The following is a 22425-nucleotide window of genomic DNA, read 5'->3' on the forward strand; positions in this document are numbered from 1 at the left end:
ACAGACACTGATATCTCTTAAGACGAAAACTGTTTTCGCGTACGGTGTACACTAATGTAAACCAAGATAAAAAAGAAAGACAAAGACACAGCCGATTGAATGTAGACAATATATACACAAGGTTCACAAAATGTTGCACAGAACGTTCTCAAGTGTTCTGTGAGGTTACAATGGAAAATGCAGCTTGCTCTTGGCAGAACCGTCTTGTAGTTACTGTAGATAATGTTGTACAGGCATCATGAATCTTAACTAAACAAAGACAATACACAAGATGACAGAGTAGTTACTATCAAGGACATTTCCATAAGAGTTGTGTACTTGTTATCAATACACGTGAATCTGATTGTTTGGCTAGAGGGGTCATCTTATCCCAAATCCCATTGGATACGTCTTGATGATTCTGATTATTTTCACAATATCTTAGATCAGGGGTCTTCAACAGGGGGACACAGAGGGGGTCCTCAGAGTTACTACAGGGGGTCCTTCAAATCTTTGTGTGATAGAAACCTTTTTTCTCCTTTTTTATATTAACCACTTCACATCCATATTTTGAGAACTTAAGCCAAAAATAGCAGATCTACAAGCTCACAACGCCTCGCAGCGCGAGGCGTTGTGAGCTTGTAGATCGGCTATTTTCGGCAAAGAGGTTTGGTGTAGAGGGGAAAAAGGAGTACACTAAGTACAGAGTGAAAGGTCAAGTTTATTAAGTATTGACCATTCAAGTGGTTAAATATCTGAAAACACAAATTGACATGAATCCAAAATACACTGATGTGCTGTCAAACGATGAAACTATATGGAATCTGGGGGTCCCTGCTTCATCTCTCTCTCAGCTAAGGGGTCCTTGGTCTGAAAACCTTGAAGACCCCCCGTGTTAGATTATAGCAGATTGTTTAGTTTTGCCTCTTTTCATAACCTGGCACTCATATTTACAGGGCAAAATGAAAGCCATCACCACAGGCCCATGGGAGGTGATTGACATTCTGAAAGTGACTGAAAACAGCGTGTGAGTTGGATCGACCAGACAGTCTATCCTCTATCTATCTGCAAAATGCAAATGCGAAAAATGCAAACCTTCCCTCTGGCTAATATACTGTCAATCTACAACCGCTCCGCAGGTATTATTCAAGTAACCAGGAGGGGGGCAGACCAGGTGGACGCAATGTCTACAGGTATCCGTATAGGGTCTCTGTTGTATCCGTTATTAGAGCTGTCACAATTATTACATAATCGTCTAATCGCAAATTATTTGACATGATCGTCATAATCGCTTCCATGTTGAAAAATGTTCATATATTTTCTTTTAGTAAAAGTAAAAAATAGTGGAGATAGCAGATCTACAAGCTCACAACGCGTCGCATCGCGACGCGTTGTGAGCTTGTAGATCGGCTATCTCCACTATCAGTGTTCTTTTTTAACTCATTAAAAGCCAACCCCGCGATGTCGCGTGAAAAGTAATAGAGTATCTATAGTGCCATCCACGCGATGTCGCGTGAAAAGTAATATATTACTGTAACGGCGAGTAAAAATACCTAGTACTTGGCCGAAGCTCCGGAGACGAAATCCGGCGCTGATTTGTCATCATCACGGCTCCACGAGCACACAATAGTCATCCCATAACATTGAGGTGGACGGCCGATCTCATCTTTAATGTCCATTATCTCAAAACTACACTTTAGAAGCTAGGATGGAGGCAGATGCTCGCTTATTTTACACAGTTATAAAAGCTCCCGGTCGGCCATTACACAACTCCACGTGGACACGCATCGGTTCCGGCGCACGATCCGATGACGTCAGACCGGAAGTGATTGCGCGGTGGACTTCTGGCCTTCAAAATAAGACAACGCAAGTGAATGGGACCTGAAGGAGGCACTTTGGACATTATAATCCGTTAATGTCTGGGGCTCAGAATGAGTTAAGTATAAAGTTGTCAAATATGTCAGTAATTTCTTTGTATATTTAGGTTATGTGTCATATCTACCATGTGCAACTTTCAAAGCCTAAAAGCCAAACAGAAATGTAATTGTCAACGACAAAAACACAATTAAATCGTTAATCGCAATTTATTTGAGTGACAATTAATCGTCATGTAAAATGTCATAATCGTGACAGCCCTATCCGCTATATTGGAATTTCATTATTTTCATCACAGTTTTTCACTTCAACTTTGCACGTGTCTGTCTGTCTGTCTGTCTGTCTGTCTGTCTGTCTGTCTGTCTGTCTGTCTGTCACAGGTGGTCCAGTGGTCAGGGATCCAAATGTCTGACGTGTGGATTTGAAATCTGCCAGTACAACTCGGCGCTGTTCAGCCACAACGCTTCCTTCTATCGCGCAGGCTGTCACGGTCTGTCACGCATCCCCTTAAACACTTACTGTCAGGGACATGCTGGGCCCCTGATTCAGTCCGGGAAAAAGAGTTGTAGGCCCTCATTGCGCGCTATAGAGAGAGATCTCTCTATAGCGCTGCTGCTACTCAAAGACTTGCCATTTCAGATCATGACAAGTGACAAGCCAGTGGGCCAATTACAGTTATATTTTGTCGTTGTCGGGTGGAAACCTTGTATGTCCAAAACCGTTTGTTATGTATTTATCATTTAAAAAATGATTTAAACGAGTGAAAACAGCCGATCTACAAGCACACAACGCCTCGCGGTGCGAGGCGTTGTGTGCTTGTAGATCTGCTGTTTTCACTACTTTTGGGCAACGGCCTTGTATGATGAAGAAAAAAATGTACACATTTGAAACTTGGAGATACGAGGTTTCTGCCCGACAGTGACCATTTACTTTGTTGGCCGCCTGGACCGGCCGGGAATGAACCGGCCGTTCGGGAATTGTCCCGCTTTTCCGAATGGCCAGCACGTCCCTGCTTACTGTATGCTGTCACAAAACATGAAGGATAAGGAATAGGAATTGTCCACTGTCAAAACTTGTGGATGTTTTCCTATCCTTCGAACATTTGGCAAAAGTAGGTGATTTGGTGTTGAGGGCAAAGCACAGACCTTCAACAAGGTCAACAAAATGTATAATTGATATGGTTTAATCGTTGAAAGGTCAAGTTTATTAAGTATTGACGGTTCAAGTGGTTAAATGTCTGAAAACACAAATTGACATGAATCCAAAATACACTGATGATTGTGCTGTCAAACGATATTAACTCACTTAGTGCCAAACGACTTTCAGATCAACTATCTCACTATGGACTTCCCTGCCAAGTGACTTTAATCAACTTTTACTTATTAAAAAATATATATTTTTGGACCCCATTAAATCTAGTAAACATGATTTCAATCGCGATTTTGCATGTTCCACCCCCATACAACCCTATCTTTCATCCAGGGCAGCCATCTTTGCTTACATAACATGTAAAACATAATGGCTATTTTCTCAAGAATGCCTGAACGGATTTCCAATCTGATTGTTTTGTTTGAAAGCTGTGAACAGATCTGTGCATGGGCGTGCATGATCTGTGCACTATAAATTACATGGGAGTCTATGGAGACTTATGGCAGGGAGATCCCAAAGAAGGCATATTTAAATGGCAGTAAATGTGTTTTTAATGTTGTAGTTTAATGCAAAAAATCTTTTGGCTGTAATTGATGTGACAATGAAAACAAACTTTCTCTGGCCCATAATGAAAATGGTGTTGCTTTGCTGTCTGTTCCTACAATGCCCAGAATTCACTGTGAATGCCTGGTTGTCGAAGCCATTTACCCTAGAGGTCACGGGAAGAATAACAGTAGTTTTCCTGCTTCGCCGATACAGAGAGCATCAAATAACTTATTTCCATCAACTTTGAAGAACAGTGGAATATTCCCTTAAGCTCTTAAGTACAGTGTTTTGTAAGCAAGTGTGTGTGCATAATAGTGTGTGTACAATTGTTATATTGTACGTTGTACTCTCTCTCCCGTCCTAAATGTGTGTGTGTGTATCTCTTGCATTCAAAGGTCCAGCAATTCCTCGCTACTATCTCTATGACAACAGGGGCAGAGAAGGTAGATATGCTATCTAATCTCTTATTAGTGTATACGTACTTGTCCGACTTTATTCTGGATCTACACTTACGTCAGGGAAAGATCTATTGTTTTCTATATGCTCATAATCGTCTCTGTCGGGGGAAAACCTCATATGTCCAAAACTGATTCAAATTCAAAAAACGGCAAAAGAAGCAGATCTACAAGTTCAAAAGCTGTTTCAAGCTTGTGGATCTGCAACCTTTAATGCTTTTATGCCTGAACACATTATGACGCAATATTTTATGCTTTAAAGCCATACTGTGTAAGTTGCCCAACTAGTGGTCATTAGCCCTATAGCAAACCGCGGTCGCGTCCGCGTCTTTCATCCGTTTTTCGTACCTTCAGACCCCCGCGTCTGCCTCCACCTCGCTGAGATCTATCTTTTAAGGGGTCCCTTGTTCCTGTGCGTTCAGTAATTCCAGAGATACGGACTCCTTCACCCTGCCTGGTAGGCGAAATTACCTAGAGAAGGGATGGTACAAACGGGCGACAACAAATATGGCTGCCATAGCGACCCCACTTCAAGATGCGCTGTGATTGGCCGGCAGTTGTATAACCCTCGCTGTGATTGGCCGGTAGTGTGATGACGCAATTTTGGCGCGAGATCCGGTCCACGGCAAGGATCTCAGTTTACATATAGAGAAGGCTTTACAGGCTGAAATTCACGGCGCGGATCTTCTAAAACTTTTGTGATTTAATAGTTAGGAGAATTTTAAGATTTGTTTTATAAAAAAAGTTACATAGTACAACTTTAAATATACAAAAAATAGCAGATATACAAGCTCACAGCGCGGCACCGAGTGCCGCGCTGCGAGCTTGTAGATCTGCTATTTTTGAAAAATCGTGAAAATTAGAATTTTGACCCGATTCTATAAGTGTCTTTTGAATCCTTCTAAGATTTTTGGAAAAAAACCTATGTTTCTATGTCAGCAATCTGGCCAGCCATCGTCAAAGAAAAGGTCCTTTTCACTCAACTGGAGCTCAGTTAGTCTGTTCTTGAGAGACTGCTATGTCAGTGGTTCTCAAACCTTTTCATGTGAAGGACCCCCAAAATGATATTTATTTGGCCACGGACCCCCATTTCAAAATATCTAGTTCCAGGGACCACCCAGAAGCAAAATTTGAGTTACAAACATTCGCTTTGAAAATAAATATATTCAAAGATTTGCACACATTTTCACGACTTTTTCAAAAATAGCAGATCTACAAGCTCACAGCGAGCTTGTATATCTGCTATTTTTCACTGGTTAAAGCATTCAATAATTCTAGGCCTAAATGGGTTAATGCTTTTATGTGACGTGACCAGGGGTGTCGCACCAAATTCTGGGCCCTTGGTACAAGGATTCACTGCGGGGCCCCCATGAATGTTCTTCATAGGGGGAAGGGGGCATTATTTTGTGCTTTGACTATTGAAAAAATAGCAGATCTACTGTACAAGCTTGCAGCGCGGCACTCACACTTTTTGAGAAATCGTGAAAATTTGCGCTGTGTGTTTCTATGTCAGTGGTGCTCAAAACCTTTTCATGTGAAGGACCCCCAAAATCATGTATTTGGCCCCCATCTCAAAATAGTTAGTTCCAGGGACCCCCCCAGAAGCAAAATTTTAGTTACAAATGTTTTGCTTCAAAAATACATATATTCAAAGATTTGCATGCACTTTTTCACAACTTTTCAAACATAGCAGAGCTGTGAGCTTGTATATCTGCTATTTTTCAATAGCTAAAGTATAAAATAATTAAGGCCCCCTCCACCTTGGGCCCTAGTAAGTCCGTCCCCCCCCCCCCCCCCCTTGTGACGCCCCTGGACGTGACGTGATGTGAATTTACGGGGGAAAAAAACACAAAAAGTTAGATATGAAGTTTCTGCCTGACAGCATGCAACGATATCTTATTGTGTTCTCCACTTTTACAGTTTCGGAGCTGAGGGTTCTGGAGCACAACAAAGAGTTTGGAAGTCGAGTATCCGAGATCCACATGCCCACCATACGTCACGGCACCATTCAGATTGGAGATTTCAGTAAGTGCATTAAGCCAGTGGTTCTCAACCTTTTCAGGCCGGGACCCCCGAAAGAATCATATTTTAACTGGTGACCCCCCCACCCTGACGAGCACTAAGAGTTGAGGCATTACATTTTGTATAACACGGTTCCATTGTGAAAATAGCAGATCTACATGCTCACAACGCCTCGCGTTGCGAGGCGTTGTGAGCATGTAGATCGGCTATTTTCACAATTTCTGCGTCTAATTATTTGACAATTTGGCCAATGTTTAATTTGTCATTTTAGAGGTGTTAGAAAGTCCCTCAATTGTCACTTTAGAAATGTGCAGATATACCCTCTATACACTTAAACCTGATGTTGGTGTGTTTACTGTTGAGTGAGAAAACAATGTTGCACATTAAGTTAAAGGGCCAGTTCACCTCTGGGACAACCAGATCTTATTTTATTGTTGTTTGGGACAAGATCAACACAATCCTGAGTTATTTCTTGTGTTCAATCTGTGTGTTGAGATATTAGTATTTCATCATGAATGATGATGCATTTTGCATCATATCAGTCATCATGCTGCATCATATGATGCAAAATGCATCATCATTCATGCTGAAATACTAAAATATCTCAAAACACAGATTGAACACAAAAAATAACTCAGGATCATGTTGATCGTGTCCCATACAACAATAAAATAAGATCTGGTTGCCCTAGAGGTGAACTGGCCCTTTAATCATCTGGGGACCCCCCCAAAATAATTTGGAGACCCCCCCTGGGGGTCCCGACCCACAGGTTGAGAACCACTGCATTAAGCCGTCAAATAATTCGAATTAAATTAAATGAATCCTTAAAGTCTTATTTATATTTCATATGGATTTTTTCCCCCAGAGCTGTGGTACCAGATGACTTTGCCTCCTGGCTTTGAAGAATCTAAGAAGTATCCCCTGCTGATAGACGTGTAAGGTCCTCCTCATCATCACGTGATGACACAACACTGATACAATAGTGACTACAGCCGTTTCCAAATGGCACAGTATATCGTCGTTGTCGGGTGGAAACCTTGTATGTCCAAAACTGTTTGTTTGTATTTGTATGATTTTAAAAGTGATTTAAGCTAGTGAAAACAGCCGATCTACAAGCACACAACGCCTCGCGATGCGAGGCGTTGTGTGCTTGTAGATCTGCTGTTTTCACTACTTTTGTGCAACCGCCTTGTATGGTGAAGCAGGGCTTTACTTTACGAAAGAACGTACAAATTTGAAACTTGGAGATACAAGGTTTTCGCTCGACAACGACGATATGCTGAAAATGGTGTTTCATATTCCTAAAACATTTGAACGCATAACTATGGCTGTAATCTAGGCTCTCATCATGACCACACTTCAAATTTATCACTGTGTTCACATATTTATTTCCTGACCGTTATGTAGTCATAATTTGGCCCTTTTTTGGGGATAAGATTTACACTTTGATAAAAACATCCTCTTAAATCAACACAATTAATAAGAGGATTGTACATGCAAGTGACAATGACAATGATCAACAGTAAGTAGATTGATTTGTTATGCTCCAGTTCATTGTTTTTGGGTGGTTCCGTCACAAAAAGCTGAATCGATTGCGACTCTATTTAAAGGCTAACTGTAACTGTATGGTGAACTCGCAACACAAGAACATCATACTCAATATCTGACATATGCTGTAGTGCAGTGGTCTTCTGCAGGGGGTCAGGGATCCCTAGGGGGTCCTTAGAGTTACTACAGGGGGGCCGCCAAATCATTGTGTGATAGGAGAATTATTCTAAATTAACAACTTGAACCCTCGCATCAATTTAGCCAAACATAGCAGATCTACAAGCTCTCAACGCCTCGCGCTGTGAGGCGTTGAGAGCTTGTAGATCGGCTATTTTATGCAAAGAGGTTTGGTGTAGAGGTAAAGTTGGTGAAAGGCCAAGTTTGCAAAATATCGACGATTTAAGTGGTTAAATGTCTGAAAATACACATTAACATGAATCCAACATAGACTGATGACAGTGCTGTCAAACCAGAATGTTGAATCCATCTATGAAATCGATGCAAATCACACATTTATACAATATGTAGAGGGGGGTCCCTGCTTCATCTCTTTCTCAGCTAAGGGGTCCTTGGCCTGAAAACGTTGAAGACCCCTGCTATACCTTTGTACTGTTTGCATGTGTTATTTGTTCGTGTTGAGCATTTCTCTAAGAAAAAAATCAAACCTTGGTTCGAAGTGAAGGGGTGAATTTTTATTCTATGTGTTCTAGAGCTATGAAATCTGTGTTCTAGATCTATACATTCTGTGTTCTAGATTTATGTGCTTTAGATCTATATTTTTATGAATTCTGAATGAATGAATGATTTTGTCTGGCGGGCCAAATTGTCATGTGAAGCTTGACCAATCCTCAATTCTGCATGCACGGGACATGTACGGGACAGACAAGGCCACTCCTTGAATCTATGGGAATCCTCAAAAAAACATGTACGGGACATGTACGGGACAGACAAGGCCACTCCTTGAATCTATGGGAATCCTCAAAAAAACATGTACGGGACAGAAAAAAGAAAGTACCTCAAATGTGCCAGTGAAATAACCTAATTCTGATCTTCCAGATACGGCGGTCCTTACAGCCAGACAGTAACGTTCGAGTACAGCAACGGTTGGTCCTCTTACCTGGCCAGCACAGAGAAGATCATAGTGGCCAGATTCGATGGAAGGGGGACCGGTTACCAGGGCGACCATATCATGCACGCACTCTATAAGCGGCTGGGCACCTACGAAGTGGAAGATCAGATAACAGCGGTCCGGTGAGGATTCGGCAGAAGCAGATTTAGTACAAGCCAACACTTAAGCTCACGCTAATTCAAGCAAACAGCTGGCCACCTCTGAAACCCGAATCTAGCTATGCTCGTAAGGGCCATGGTGGAAGTCCTTATATGGTCAGCACACATTCTAGTGAGGAGAATGAATGGAAAATGTACCAATTATATTTTTATTTGAATGTAATACAATCACTGAATATACCTTTAAACCCTCTATACTGTAGGTAAAATGTACTTATAATATACGTACTTGATACAGTCTTTTTTTCACTCAATACCAAATCTCTTTGCCAAAAAATGGCCGATCTACAAGCTCACAACGCGTCGTGACGCGTTGTGAGCTTGTAGATCTGCAATTTTTTGGCAAATGTTCCACCCCAGGATAATGGATTTTGATTATCGTGATAATATCGTAAATCGCGATTTCTTTTGTCACAATAATCGTGATATGAAATTTTCTTATCGTCCCATCCCTACTTTCTTATATTATTTGACAATTTGGCCAATGTTTGAGCAGCTTTTATAGTAAAGTTTTGTTGATTGCTTTTGATCCAGTAATGGACTTTAATCTTAAAAGTCACTTTACTGTCATCTGTCATCTGGGGACCCTCCGGGGGGTCCCACATAACCACAAGTTATACAGTAGTAAAGGTGATAAAACAGTAGCGCTAACCTGAACCTTGATCTCGTCGATGTCAGACAGATGCTGAGTCACTGTGGGACGTTAAATGTTGCTGCTTATCTTCAATGCTGCCCTGGCATATTAACAACACATATACATGTCATTCCTTCTGTTTCAGTGAATTTATCAAAATGGGGTACATTGATGAGAACAGAATTGCAATCTGGGGTTGGGTGAGTTTCTTAAAAAGATAACCAGTTGCATTGTTGGAATCACATTGTTGTTGGAATTATTACACTGTTAACAATGTTAGCTATTATTATTGCCGTCCCTATTTTGGGAATCTCATTCATTATAGGCATATCATAAAAAGAATTAGCTGCAGCAAACCCTGGCCAGTTTTTCTGGCCAAATGAGTAAAGAATATAATAGAAAAACTATTTCATAAATGTTTAAAACATTGAAAGAATTCTGAAAAATGTGAGAAAACGTTTGCAAAATAGCGAAAATCCACAAGCTCACAACGTGTCACGGTGCGTTGTGAGCTTGTAGATCGCCTATTTTTGCTGTGTAATAAAGGCATACAGCAAAGTATAAAATAGGACTGAAGTGGTTAAGCACTAAGCAGTCAAAAACCAGCACATACTGTATGCACCATATAAAACAATAGTACAGTATATAGTGACTAATGTGAGATTCATTTCACAGTCCTATGGAGGCTATGTAACATCAATGGTGCTGGGATCTGGAAGTGGACTGTTCAAATGTGGGATGGCAGTTGCTCCCGTCGCTAACTGGGAATATTATGGTATGCTTCATCTTAATTTTTTGTGTATCTATTTTCAATAATGATGCGTAGCTTGCAATGTAGTCCAGGCACATACTGTACACTCGAGAGGTTTACACTCACGTGTACCACATTCACTGTTGTTCCTCTTAGTATCAACTAGGGCAGGGGTTTTCAAAGTGGGTGACGGGGCACCCTGGGGTGCCGCGACGGCAGTCCAGGGGTGCCGCGAGATCATTTGATAATATTTGGATTTTTTTTGTATCATTTTAAACTTTTTTCAGTCAGTTCTAACCAAAATGGCTATTATCTCAACATTTTCCTTGCAACATAATCACTAAAATATCGTCACTGTCAGGCAGAAACCTCGTATTTCCAAGTTTCAAATGTGTATGTCTTTTGGTAAAGCAAAGCCCTGCTTCATCATACAAGACTGTCGCACAAAACAAGTGAAAACAGCCGATCTACAAGCACACAACGCCTCGCAATTGTTGTGTGCTTGTAGATCTGCTGTTTTCACTAGTTTAGTGCAATTTATAGATGATAAATACAAAACAAACGGTTTTGGACATACAAGGTTTCCACCCGACAACGACGATATGCTGTAAATATAAGGTGCTGGGAGTGAAAATCATAATGTAGGGGTGCCCTGAGACAAGAAAGTTTGGGAACCCCTGAACAAGGCCATTAACGAAAAAGTCGACTGAGTTGACTTCTTTACACAAGTCGACTCCCATCAGAGAAAGTCGAAAGTCGAATTTGAAAAAAAGAAAAAAAAAATCCTTTGTATTTTTTTTCTATCATTATTTTTGCTCCATGTGTGAGTCTGTACAGCATTCAAACAGTAGGATTGCTTATTGTCAAGGACGGAATGATCCAATATGTCCACAATGTTTAATTTGTCATTTTAGAGGTATTAAAAAGTCCTTAAATTGGCACATTGGAAATGTGAAGATACCCTCTATACACTTAAACTTTATGTTGGTTCGTTTACAGTTGAGTGAGAAAACAATGTTTCACATTAGGTTAATCATCTGGGGACCCACCAAAATAATTGGGGGGTCGTGTGTGATGTGATGACGCCACCAAACGATAAAGTCGACTTCAACTCAACTTTTTAAATCGAGTCGACTTTCAAAAATCACAAGTCGTTAATGCCCTAGTATCAACGTCACTGAAGGTTGGTATGCCTTGTTTGCTGCCACCTCCACTCCAACACCATTTTTATCTCCCTGCTCTTAAAGGACAACTTTGTATTTGTTGAGCGGTGCAAACCGCTCCTATAAGTGGCTGTGCGTGTGTCTGTAGCCTTTTTCCTCAGCGTTTTGCCATAGTAAAATGTGTGTACGTAGCATCATGTTTGTCTAGTGATGTCATATGTCGTATGTCTGTAGCCTTTTTCCTCAGCCTTTTGCCATAGCAAAACGTGTGTGTGTAGCATAGCCTGTACATACTAGACTTAAATCCCAGTCTGAAGATGTTATGCAAGCACGACCACCGCTCACTTCACATTGGGTGTGATTTTTATTTTTTTACAACAAGGGTTCGACTTGTAATTAGAGAAAAGAAAAGACGAGTGTTTAAAATGTTTTCATTACTGCTTTCTATTGTTTTAGCAATTTTGATTTCAGTGGGTGGGGGCACGTACAAGTGGTTTTAGACACAATAAGCTGGCGATTTCTTTATTGCTATTTACAGTAACACTACTAGCCCCCATAAGTCACATCTGCCTATGAAAGATTATGCTGCATCTTAACGCTTTCAGTGCCAGCTTTCACCACTAGAGGGCGCCCAATGGCCATAGAATTCACCATAGAGATACGCTGGTATATGCACAAGCCGTGCGCAGCCATGATGCGCCTGAACACTTTCCTTTGTGCATGTACAGGAACAGGATGAAGTTAGCTTGAAGTTGGCTACCAAGCATTTTAGAAGCCCTATTTTCGGCGATTTAGCCATGATTAAACCTTGCACACCTCATGGATATGCATGGAACAGAGAAATGAGCTCTAAAGATCCTGGATTGCATTGGAGTGGATGGTAAATATCGGCGACTAAATTCTAGTCCGGGATAGGCACCCAGGACGTTAATAAGGTCCAAATTATCCCGAACTAGTTCGGGATAGGCACTGTATGAGTTAAGAATGGGCTTATTGTGTCTAAAAAGACATATTTCGCCACTTACGCATGCCCCCAAACCACTGAAATCAAAGTTGTCTAAAATCACTAAAACGATAGAAAGCAGTAAATTAAAACATTTCAACACTCATCTTTTCTTTTCTTTTTCTCTATTTACAATCTAACATATTAACCCTTGTTGTAAAAAAACAAATTGTCCTTTAAATGATTGTCTTAAATGTGTTGAGCAGGAGGGGATTATCTACTCATAAGTTATCTGAGAATTATCATAGATCACTGCAATTATTAAGTCACATTTTCAATCATCTTAACGTTACTGTATTGTATGTCTTGTCAACCTATGGTCCAGATTCCATCTACACAGAGCGGTACATGGACCTACCTTCTGAAAACCCAAACTATTACGTAAGTACTATAAAACATATATGTATTATATTATATATTTAACTATGATAAACTAGAGCCAAGTCATTCAACTTCAGAGTCTTTTCAGATTGTTCAGATTGCTTATTTGCTTCTGGCACTGATCATGTAAGTTACAAAATAAACTGAAACAAATAGTACCTCACTTTCCCAGCCTTGGGGAAAGAAAAGGCCTCATTTTTATAAGGAAAACACGGTTTCCTACAGTATGTAAGATAAGTAATATCTTATTTCAAATGAAATAAAGATGAAACACAGTTCAGACTAAAAATTTGAAACAGTTTTAAGCCTGATTTATACATTGTGCTACAAGGTCGTGCACCGAAAATAGCAGACCTGTAAGCTTGTTATAACTGCTATTTTTGGTGCACAATACTGTCATATACATTGTCTTGTCTCCTCATTTTCTCATTGATTATTGATTGATCTGAATTCCTCCACACCATCATACAGGGGAGCATACAAGTAACTAACATAAGCAGTTTTTTGCCAAATAGGCGTGATAGCAGCCTAAATGTATGTGACAAAAACAGATCTCATTTTCTCACCATTCTATGATTTATTTTTGCTACTGTACACTGCCTGTCTTTGGGCATTGCACATAGGAGTAAGAGACTAGTTATATGCGCTGAACGGTTGTTTCATAGGCCTGGAAATTGGGTTAAATATTCTGGAGAAGTTTTGGAAAAGTATTGGAAATTCATTGGTTAAAATGTGTGGGAACTAGGGCATTCACCAAAATCAAAGTCATTATTCGACGTTGTTCACCGAAGTCGAATATTTGCTTATTTACATTTTTTGATTGTTTTCTCTTTAAACAATATATAGTTTATAAAGCTTGGCGAGATAAGTCATAAGAATGAGTTGTCAATGCCCCTGGTGGATGAATTTGTTAATGCTCTATACCAGGGGTTCTCAAACCTTTTTAGGCCGTGACCCCCAAAATAAACATATTTGAACTGGGGACCCCATCCCTGACAAGCACTTGGAATTGTAGGTATTACATTTAATGGTTCCACAGATACATATTGTGAAAATAGCAGATCTACATGCTCACAACGCCTCGCGTTGCGAGGCGTTGTGAGCATGTAGATCTGCTATTTTCACAATGTTCGCCTCTTGCTGACTTAATATTTGACTGTTTGGCCAGTCCTGTCGAATATTCGACTATTCGAATACTTTGAGGTCGAATACCGGTAATTAGAATAATAAAAATCACTATTCGTGAATGCCCTAGTGGGAACCCTGTTTGAATTACCCTTGACCACTGTTTCTGAAAAAAGAACACATTCTGATTCATATTTTTCAGAACAGCACAGTTACTGCCTTGGCCAAGAATTTCCATAATGTCAAATATCTTTTGATTCATGGACTAGCAGACGGTAAGACAACCACACAGTCCACGCAAAAAGTATTCTAAATGGTTCTTCTAAGCAAAGAATGTCAGGCCTATATGCCGTATAATCTTTATTTCAGATCCACGGGTCGGTATAAATCACATGTATCAATATTTTCCATTGTGCAAATGTGTTTTATGATTACTTCTTGATAAACTCTCAGATCAATTTAATTCAATATAGCCTATTAACTCATTTAGTGCCCCTGAAATTAACGGATTATAAAGTCCACGACGCCACCTTCAGGCTGGCATCACCGCCGTTATCTTATTTTGAAGGCCAGAAGTCCACAGCGCAATCACTTCCGGTCTGACGTCATCGGGTCGTGCGCCGGAACCGATCCTTGTCCACGTGGAGTTGTGTAATGGCCGACCGGGAGCTTTTATAACATAACATAAGCGAGCATCTGCCTCCATCCTAGCTTCTAAAGTGTAGTTTTGAGATAATGGACATTAAAGATGAGATCCCCCGTCCACCTCAATGTTATGGATGGGACTATTTTGTGCTCGTGGAGCCGTGATGATGCGAAATCAGCGACGGATTTCGTCTCCGGACCTCCGCCCATTCTTCTCGGTAATGTACTCGCTGTTACAGTAATATATTACTTTTCCCGAGATATCTCGTGAATGGCACTACATATACTCGAGTACATTTCACGAGATATCTCGGGAATGGCACTAGATGAGTTAATAACCAAACAACCAGAATATACAGTAAATTGTAACCTATTTCAAATGCGACACTGAGCAGATTACAAAGCACTTTTCTTCGTCATATGATATGCACAATGTTTTGCTATTTATTTTTAACCACTATGCTAGCATCCCTATTCTGGGCTGAACAGTCACCAAAAATAGACATGTTTATAATATGACGTGTTGTGAGGTAGTTGACTGGTGAAGAGATTTAGGGGTGGGAAATTGCAGAGGCAGTACAAGCCGATCCCGGTCAACTAAGTATTAGTTTACAAAGAGGGTTTAAGTGGTGAAGTGTGATTTAAAGGACCACCTCACCTCTGGGACAACCAGATCTTATTTTATTGTTGTTTGGGACACGATCAACACAATCCTGAGTTATTTTTTGTGTTCCAGCTGTGTTTTTAGATATTTTAGGATTTCAGCATGCAACAACTGGTCATATGATGCAAAATGCATCATATGAAAATGCAGGATTGTGTTGATTGTGTCCCAAACAACAATACAATAAGATTTGGTTGTCCCAGAGGTGAGGTGGTCCTTTAAGGCATAATAGGAGGCCTGAACCTGGCCTGCTGATGCTTGTAGGCCCTACAGAGTACTGTCTGTAATAGTTTTACAAGCACTCTGTGGTATGTGCACTTGGCAACTAAGAAAGTCAAAATCCAATGTCAAGTGGGACAGCGTGAGCAAAAACAATCCAAAAACAACAGGGCTAGTAGGCTGTATGACAAAGTACTCTATTAATTTAGAAGGAGATAGCTAACAAAGAATCGTCAGTGTTTTCCTCAAGGACATTGTGGCCTTTAGTCCACATGAAGTGTTGCATGAATGACGTCATCCTCCTACACTTTGTTGATGTTCTTTTGTTTGTTTGTGTTTTCACAGACAACGTTCATTTTCAGCAGTCAGCTCAGATCTCCAAAGCCCTGGTTGAGGAACAAGTTGATTTTGAAGCCATGGTGAGTCTTCTGATTGAGCACCATATCGTCACTGTTGGGCAGAAACCTCTTATCTCCAAGTTTCAAATTTCTATGTTCTTTCGCAAAGTAAAGCCCTGCTTCATCAGACAAGGCCGTCGCACAAAAGTAGTGAAAACAGCAGATCTACAAGCACACAAGGCGTTGTGTGCTTGTAGATCGGCTGTTTTCACTAGTTTAGTTCATTTTTTTAAACTAGCCCTTACCCGTTCAAAGATATGAGCTCCAAAATGATGTGCAGTGTGTGGGTTATGGGATGTGCACTGTGCACATCCATACACAACTGTGCACATGCACCCTGTATATGAGGGATGGAAAGTAACTTTAACTGGTGCTTGCATGATAATATGTAGGAGCATCAATGTAAGAAATACCTGTTTCGTTTAATGGCTCCCCCCCAGCCCGCCCGCCCACCCGCCCACCCGCCTGCGCACACACCCGCCTGCCTGCACACACACACACACACACACACACACACACACACACACACACACACACCCAGAGAGAGCTGGTTAAACATGTTGCCTCATGCTAGATGCAGAATAGATGTGCCTCATGCTAGATGCAGAATAGATAGTAGATACACCATAAAAATGCTAATATACAGTATATGATTTGTGAAAGTGACAAACGGGCTTCACAGTTATGTTAGGTGTGTTCATATGCTAATGGTGATGCGATTTCAGATCAATTGCTCCAGCCACTGAGGAGAAACGCTGTTTCAGACAGACAGACAGACAGACAGACAGACAGACAGACAGACAGACAGACAGACAGACAGACAGACAGACAGACAGACAGACAGACAGACAGACAGACAGACAGACAGACAGACAGACAGACAGACAGACAGACAGACAGACAGACAGACAGACAGACAGACAGACAGACAGACAGACAGACAGACAGACAGACAGACAGACAGACAGACAGACAGACAGACAGACAGACAGACAGACAGACAGACAGACAGACAGACAGACAGACAGACAGACAGACAGACAGACAGACAGACAGACAGACAGACAGACAGACAGACAGACAGACAGACAGACAGACAGACAGACAGACAGACAGACAGACAGACAGACAGACAGACAGACAGACAGACAGACAGACAGACAGACAGACAGACAGACAGACAGACAGACAGACAGACAGACACTCACTCACTCACTCACTCACTCACTCACTCACTCACTCACTCACTCACTCACTCAGACATTCGCAAAATTATAGTATAGATGATAAAAACGAACGGTTTTGGACATACAAGGTTTCCACCCTACAACGACGATGTGTCCAAGCTCACAACGTTGTGAGCTTGTAGATTGACTATTTTCTGAGGAGATTTAAGTTGCAGAAAGTTACTGATCTCTGAAGCATTGTGAACTAGATATAGACCTGCTATTTTAATGTTTTGAAATGTTTTATTTTATTTTTTTATAAACTATTAAATCGATTTGTTGCACCCCTACAACTACAGCAACTAACACAATTAAAAGAAGGAAAAAAAAGGAAACATAAATCAATGATAAATAGTCGTGCTGGTTTGAATTTTGGAAGGAGACAACCAGTGGTGTAAAGTAACTAAGTAAATTTACTTAAGTACTGTACTTAAGTACACTTTTGAGTTATTTGTACTTTACTTGAGTAATTCCAATTTCTTACTACTTTTACTTCTACTCCACTACATCTCGGATCCAAATATTGTACTTTTACTCCACTACATTTATTTCAAAACTTTAGTTACTAGTTACTTTGTAGATTTTGATTATTATTACAAAACATACATTAACCACTTCAGCCGTATACATTTGGGGCATTTGAAAATAGCCGATCAACAAGTAGATCTGCTATTTTCAAAAGATTTGTATACATTTGATAACTGCACGATGAGTACTTTTACTTTTGGTACTTTTAGTACATTTTGATACCAATACTTTTGTACTTTTACTCAAGTAAATGTTGAATACTTCTAACCAAGTACATCTACATTGCAGTAGTGATACTTTTACTTAAGTAAAGAATGTAAGTACTTTTTACACCACTGGAGACAACTAGATCTGACATCTTCTTTCTCGTCCTCCAGTGGTACACAGACAAGGGTCACGGTCTTGAAGGGGCCAACCAGCACCTCTACACCCACATGAGTCACTTCCTGCTTCGCTGCTTTGCTTGAGGCCCACTGGACTGTTACTGGAGTGCAGGGGCGTCACAAGGGGGGGGGAGTGGGACTGACTTACTAGGGCCCAAGGTGGAGGGGCCTTACTTATTTTATACTTTAGCTATTGAAAAATAGCAGATCTACAAGCTCACAGCGCGGCACTCGGTGCCGCGCTGCGAGCTTGTAGATCTGCTATTTTTTGAAAAGTCGTGAAAATGTGTGCAAATCTTTGAATATATGTGTTTTTTAAGCGAACATTTTTTACTCCAATTTTGCTTCTGGGGGTCCCTGGAACTAAATATTTTGAGATGGGGGTCCGTGGCCAAATACATATCATTTTGGGGGTCCTTCACATGAAAATATGTGAGCACCACTGACATAGAAACATAGGTTTTTCAAAAAACCTTTGGATTTGAAATATTCAGAGACGTGCACAAATTGTCATTATTTTTCAAAAATGGCAGATCTACAAGCTCGCAGCGCGGCACTCGGTGCCGCGCTGTGAGCTTGTATATGTGCTATTTTTCAATAGTTAAAGCACAAAATGTGAGTGAATCCTTGTACCCGGGGCCCAGAATTTGGTGTGACAACCCTGGGCCCACTGGACTGTTACTGGAGTGTTACCGAGATCAACACTTCGGACACTGATACAGTTGTACATCCTTATGATTGTAAAGACGTCGTCAATGGTGTATCCTCAACCATAATGTCTGATTTATACTTAGTTGCGTGCCGGTGTCTCGCACAGAAAAAATAGCCAATTTACTTGTAGATCTGCCGTATGAGACACGCGCTAAAACCAAGGATAAATCAGGCTTAAAGGACAACTTTGTTTTTTTACAACAACGGTTCATATTTTAGATTGTAATTAGAGAAAAGAAAAAGTGAGTGTTAAAATGTTTTCATTTGCTTCGTTCTATTGTTTTATCATATTTACAGTTCTAAAATGTGGGGCATGCCTACAAGTGGCTAAATATGTCTCTTTGGAGACAATAATCCAGCAGTTTCTTTATTGCTATTTACAGTAACACTACTAGAACCCATAAGTCACATCCAACCATGAAAGGTTGCGTTGTATCTTGGGAATGGGCTTATTCTGTGTAAATTGACATATAGAAACTTGTACGCATGCCCCCAAACACTGAAATAAGAATCTCTAAAACAATAGAAAGAAGTAAATGAAATCAATTTAACACTCATCTTTTATATTCTTTAATTACAATCTAAAATATGAACCCTTGTTGTAAAAAAATAAAGTTGTTCCTTAAGAAATTAATCCATGTGACATTTCACTGATAAAAAGGGATTTTGTTTGAAGAGGAAACATCCAGTGGAGAGATTATTCATATTTATTGTAATGATATATTAATAGATTATAATTCATATTAGAGATTATAATAGAGACATGGAAATGTGGGTAGAGATTAGTTTAGCTTCTAAATTCTAAAGCAGGGGTCTTCAAAGTTTTCAGGCCAAGGACCCCTTAGTTGAGCAAGAGATGAAGCAGGGACCCCCACAAACCATAGATACCATATGGTTTCATTGTCTGACGGCACAATCATCAGTGTATTTTGGATTGATGTCAATTTGTGTTGTCAGATATTTAACCACTTGAACCATCAATACTTAATAAACTTGACCTTTCACTCTGTACTTAGTCTGCTCTTTTTCCCCTCTACACCAAACCTCTTTGCCAAAAATAGCCGATCTACAAGAGCTTGTAGATCTGCTATTGTTGGCTAAAGTTCTCAGAATATGGACGCTAGGGTTCAAGTGGTTAAAATAAAAAAAGGAGAAAAAAGTTTCTATCACAAAGATTTGGAGGACCCCCTGTAGTAACTCTGAGGACCCCCTAGGGGTCCTGGACCCCCTGTTGAAGACCCTTGTTCTAAAGGTATATTATTGCTGGGAAAGGGAAATGATGTGCTACAATACCAAAGTGAATTTAACAGCTTTAATCATATTTGTTTAATTTGGACCAGTTTAGTTATATGCAAGTATTGATGAACATTTTACGTTCGCTTATTGTGTACGGTTGTGCCTTACATTGGCAATCTATTCAGAAATGTGTATTGCACTGACTTATGCACATTATACACATTGTACCACATGGAAGGACTGTGGCACTTTCTGTGAATGGAATATTTTGTACAATAATTAAGCTTCCAAATTATGACTTATTTTGTATTTGATTATTTCAATAAAGATTTTTAAAATAACTTTGTCTTTGACTTCTTCATAAACTTGAATTACATAATTTGTCTTTTGCAAGTGAACAATAAAAATACAGTACAGGTATTTATAATTATATACAGCTCTGGGAAAAAATTACATCAAGGAACTTTAGAAGGCTATATAAAGTTGATTTGGACTGTAGTGCCAGCAACTTAAACTTTGACCAGTCAGCAGGGCCCTGGGTACTTTAACTATTGAAAAATAGCAGATATACAAGCTCACAGCGCTGTGAGCTTGTATATCTGCTATTTTTGAAAGATTTCAAAAATGTGTGTCTGAATATTTCAAGGTAAAAAAAAACTAAAAAAAAACTATGCTTCTATGTCAGTGGTGCACAAACCTCTTCATGTGAAGGACCCCCAAAATGATATGTATTTGGCCACGGACCCCCATCTCAAAATATTTAGTCCCAGGGACCCCCCAGAAGCAAACTTTTAGTTACAAACGTTCGCTTATAAAAAAAAAAATATTCAAAGATTTCCACACATTTTCACAGCTTTTCAAAAATAGCAGATCTACAAGCTCGCAGCTGCGCTGTGAGCTTGTATATCTGGTATTTTTCAATATCTAAAGTATGAAATAATTAAGGCCCCTCCAATCTCCCTAACAAACATCCACTGAGAAAAAAAGAGTTGACCTCCTCGATCCTCCGAAGAAGAAACGGGTCAATATTTCCCATGAGAAGGCAATGGAAAGAAATACACCGATACTGACTCACGTCACAGTTATTACAACAACATATCCCCATCCGGATGACACAGTAGCCACATTATAGCCGTGTAACTTCATTATATTTGACAGGATGGGCTCGTTGTTTGATCTCCGACACCTAAGTGACAGCTGGCCTCACGCATGAATAGCGCCTTTTCTGGTTGTTGATCTGGACGATGAGGAGGGACGGTGCCTAATGGGTTGAGAGTAACGTCCATACCTGGCCTTAGCGGGAGTGGTAAAATGGGCAGGGGCGTCGCACCAAATTCTGGGCCCTGGGTACAAGAAGGATTCACTGCGGGCCCCCCCATGAATGTTCCTCATATAAGACTGGGAACACATTATTACCCATTATGTTGTGCTTTAACCATTAAAAAATAGCAGATATACAAGCTCACAGCGCGGCACCGAGTGCCACGCTGCGAGCTTCTAGATCTGCTATTTTTGAAAAATCGTGAAAACTTGCGCAAGTCTTTTGAATATTTCAAATCCTTCTAAGGTTTTTTGAAAAACCTATGTTTCTATGTCAGCGGTGCTCAAACGCATTATTTTGTGCTTTAACTATTGAAAAATAGCAGATATACAAGCTCACATCGCTGCACAGAGTGCCACGCTGTGAGCGTAACCAACTTTGAATGTTTCAAATCCTTCCACGATTTTTTTTAAAAACCTATGTTTCTTTGTCAGTGGTGCTCAAACCTTTTCATGTGAAGGACACCCAAAATGATATGTATTTGGCCACAGACCCCCATCTCAAAATATTTAGTTCCAGGGACCCCCCCCAGAAGCCAAATGTGAGTTACAAACGTTCGCTTAAAAAATACATATCGAGAGCTTGGAGCAAAAAGGGCGTAAGTGACATTTATATTTTTTTCACAGGACAGCTTTTCATTGATTGTAATTATTTAATTAAAAACAACATTAAAAAGTATATTTTGAAATACATTCATTGAAGCCTAATTAATCTGTATTAAAGTATAGACGGATTAAACATATTGATTTAAATTAAATAATTACCTTTTTGCTCCAAGCCCTCGATATATTCAAAGATTTGCACACATTTTCACAACTTCTCAAAAATAGCAGATCTACGAGCTCGCAGCGCGGCACTCGGTGCCGCGCTGTGAGCTTGTATATCTGCTATTTTTCACTAGCTAAAGTACAAAATAACGAAGGCCTCCTCCACCTTGGGCCCTAGTAACTCGGTCCCACTTCCCCCCACCCCCCCCCTTGTGACGCCCCTGAAAATGGGACCACCTGAACGGAGAGCCAATCTAGATAGAGCCTGGTTTATTCCACGTCATACGACGACGTATACACCTGTCTTACGGTATATATACACCTGCAGGCCAGGACAGCAAAAAACAAAAGACCCTCGTTCCAGACAAGAGGAACATACAGCTTTATATCATAAATAAAATAAAAAAAT

The 22425-nt window shown here is 40.2% G+C and overlaps 1 protein-coding gene across 2 annotated transcripts in view; it reads left to right on the forward strand.

The window, feature by feature from the left end:
• LOC308280489 (dipeptidyl peptidase 4-like) overlaps positions 1 to 20255 on the forward strand; it is a 34629-nt gene extending 14374 nt beyond the window's left edge. For both annotated transcript variants that reach the window (XM_080720772.1, XM_080720773.1), the window contains exons 14-26: positions 936 to 1006; positions 1119 to 1172; positions 2235 to 2344; positions 3945 to 3992; positions 5925 to 6029; positions 6892 to 6961; positions 8631 to 8825; positions 9641 to 9695; positions 10171 to 10270; positions 12738 to 12793; positions 14121 to 14193; positions 15792 to 15865; positions 17976 to 20255. In XM_080720772.1, coding sequence (XP_080576898.1) covers positions 936 to 1006; positions 1119 to 1172; positions 2235 to 2344; positions 3945 to 3992; positions 5925 to 6029; positions 6892 to 6961; positions 8631 to 8825; positions 9641 to 9695; positions 10171 to 10270; positions 12738 to 12793; positions 14121 to 14193; positions 15792 to 15865; positions 17976 to 18065 — 1101 coding nt within the window. In that variant the 3' untranslated portion in view covers positions 18066 to 20255. The remainder of the gene's footprint in view (positions 1 to 935; positions 1007 to 1118; positions 1173 to 2234; positions 2345 to 3944; positions 3993 to 5924; positions 6030 to 6891; positions 6962 to 8630; positions 8826 to 9640; positions 9696 to 10170; positions 10271 to 12737; positions 12794 to 14120; positions 14194 to 15791; positions 15866 to 17975) is intronic.
• The last annotated feature ends 2170 nt before the right edge of the window (positions 20256 to 22425 follow it).

This window comes from Nannobrachium achirus (assembly GCF_963921795.1).
Source record: "Nannobrachium achirus genome assembly, chromosome: 24".
In the NCBI taxonomy this organism is placed as follows: domain Eukaryota; kingdom Metazoa; phylum Chordata; class Actinopteri; order Myctophiformes; family Myctophidae; genus Nannobrachium; species Nannobrachium achirus.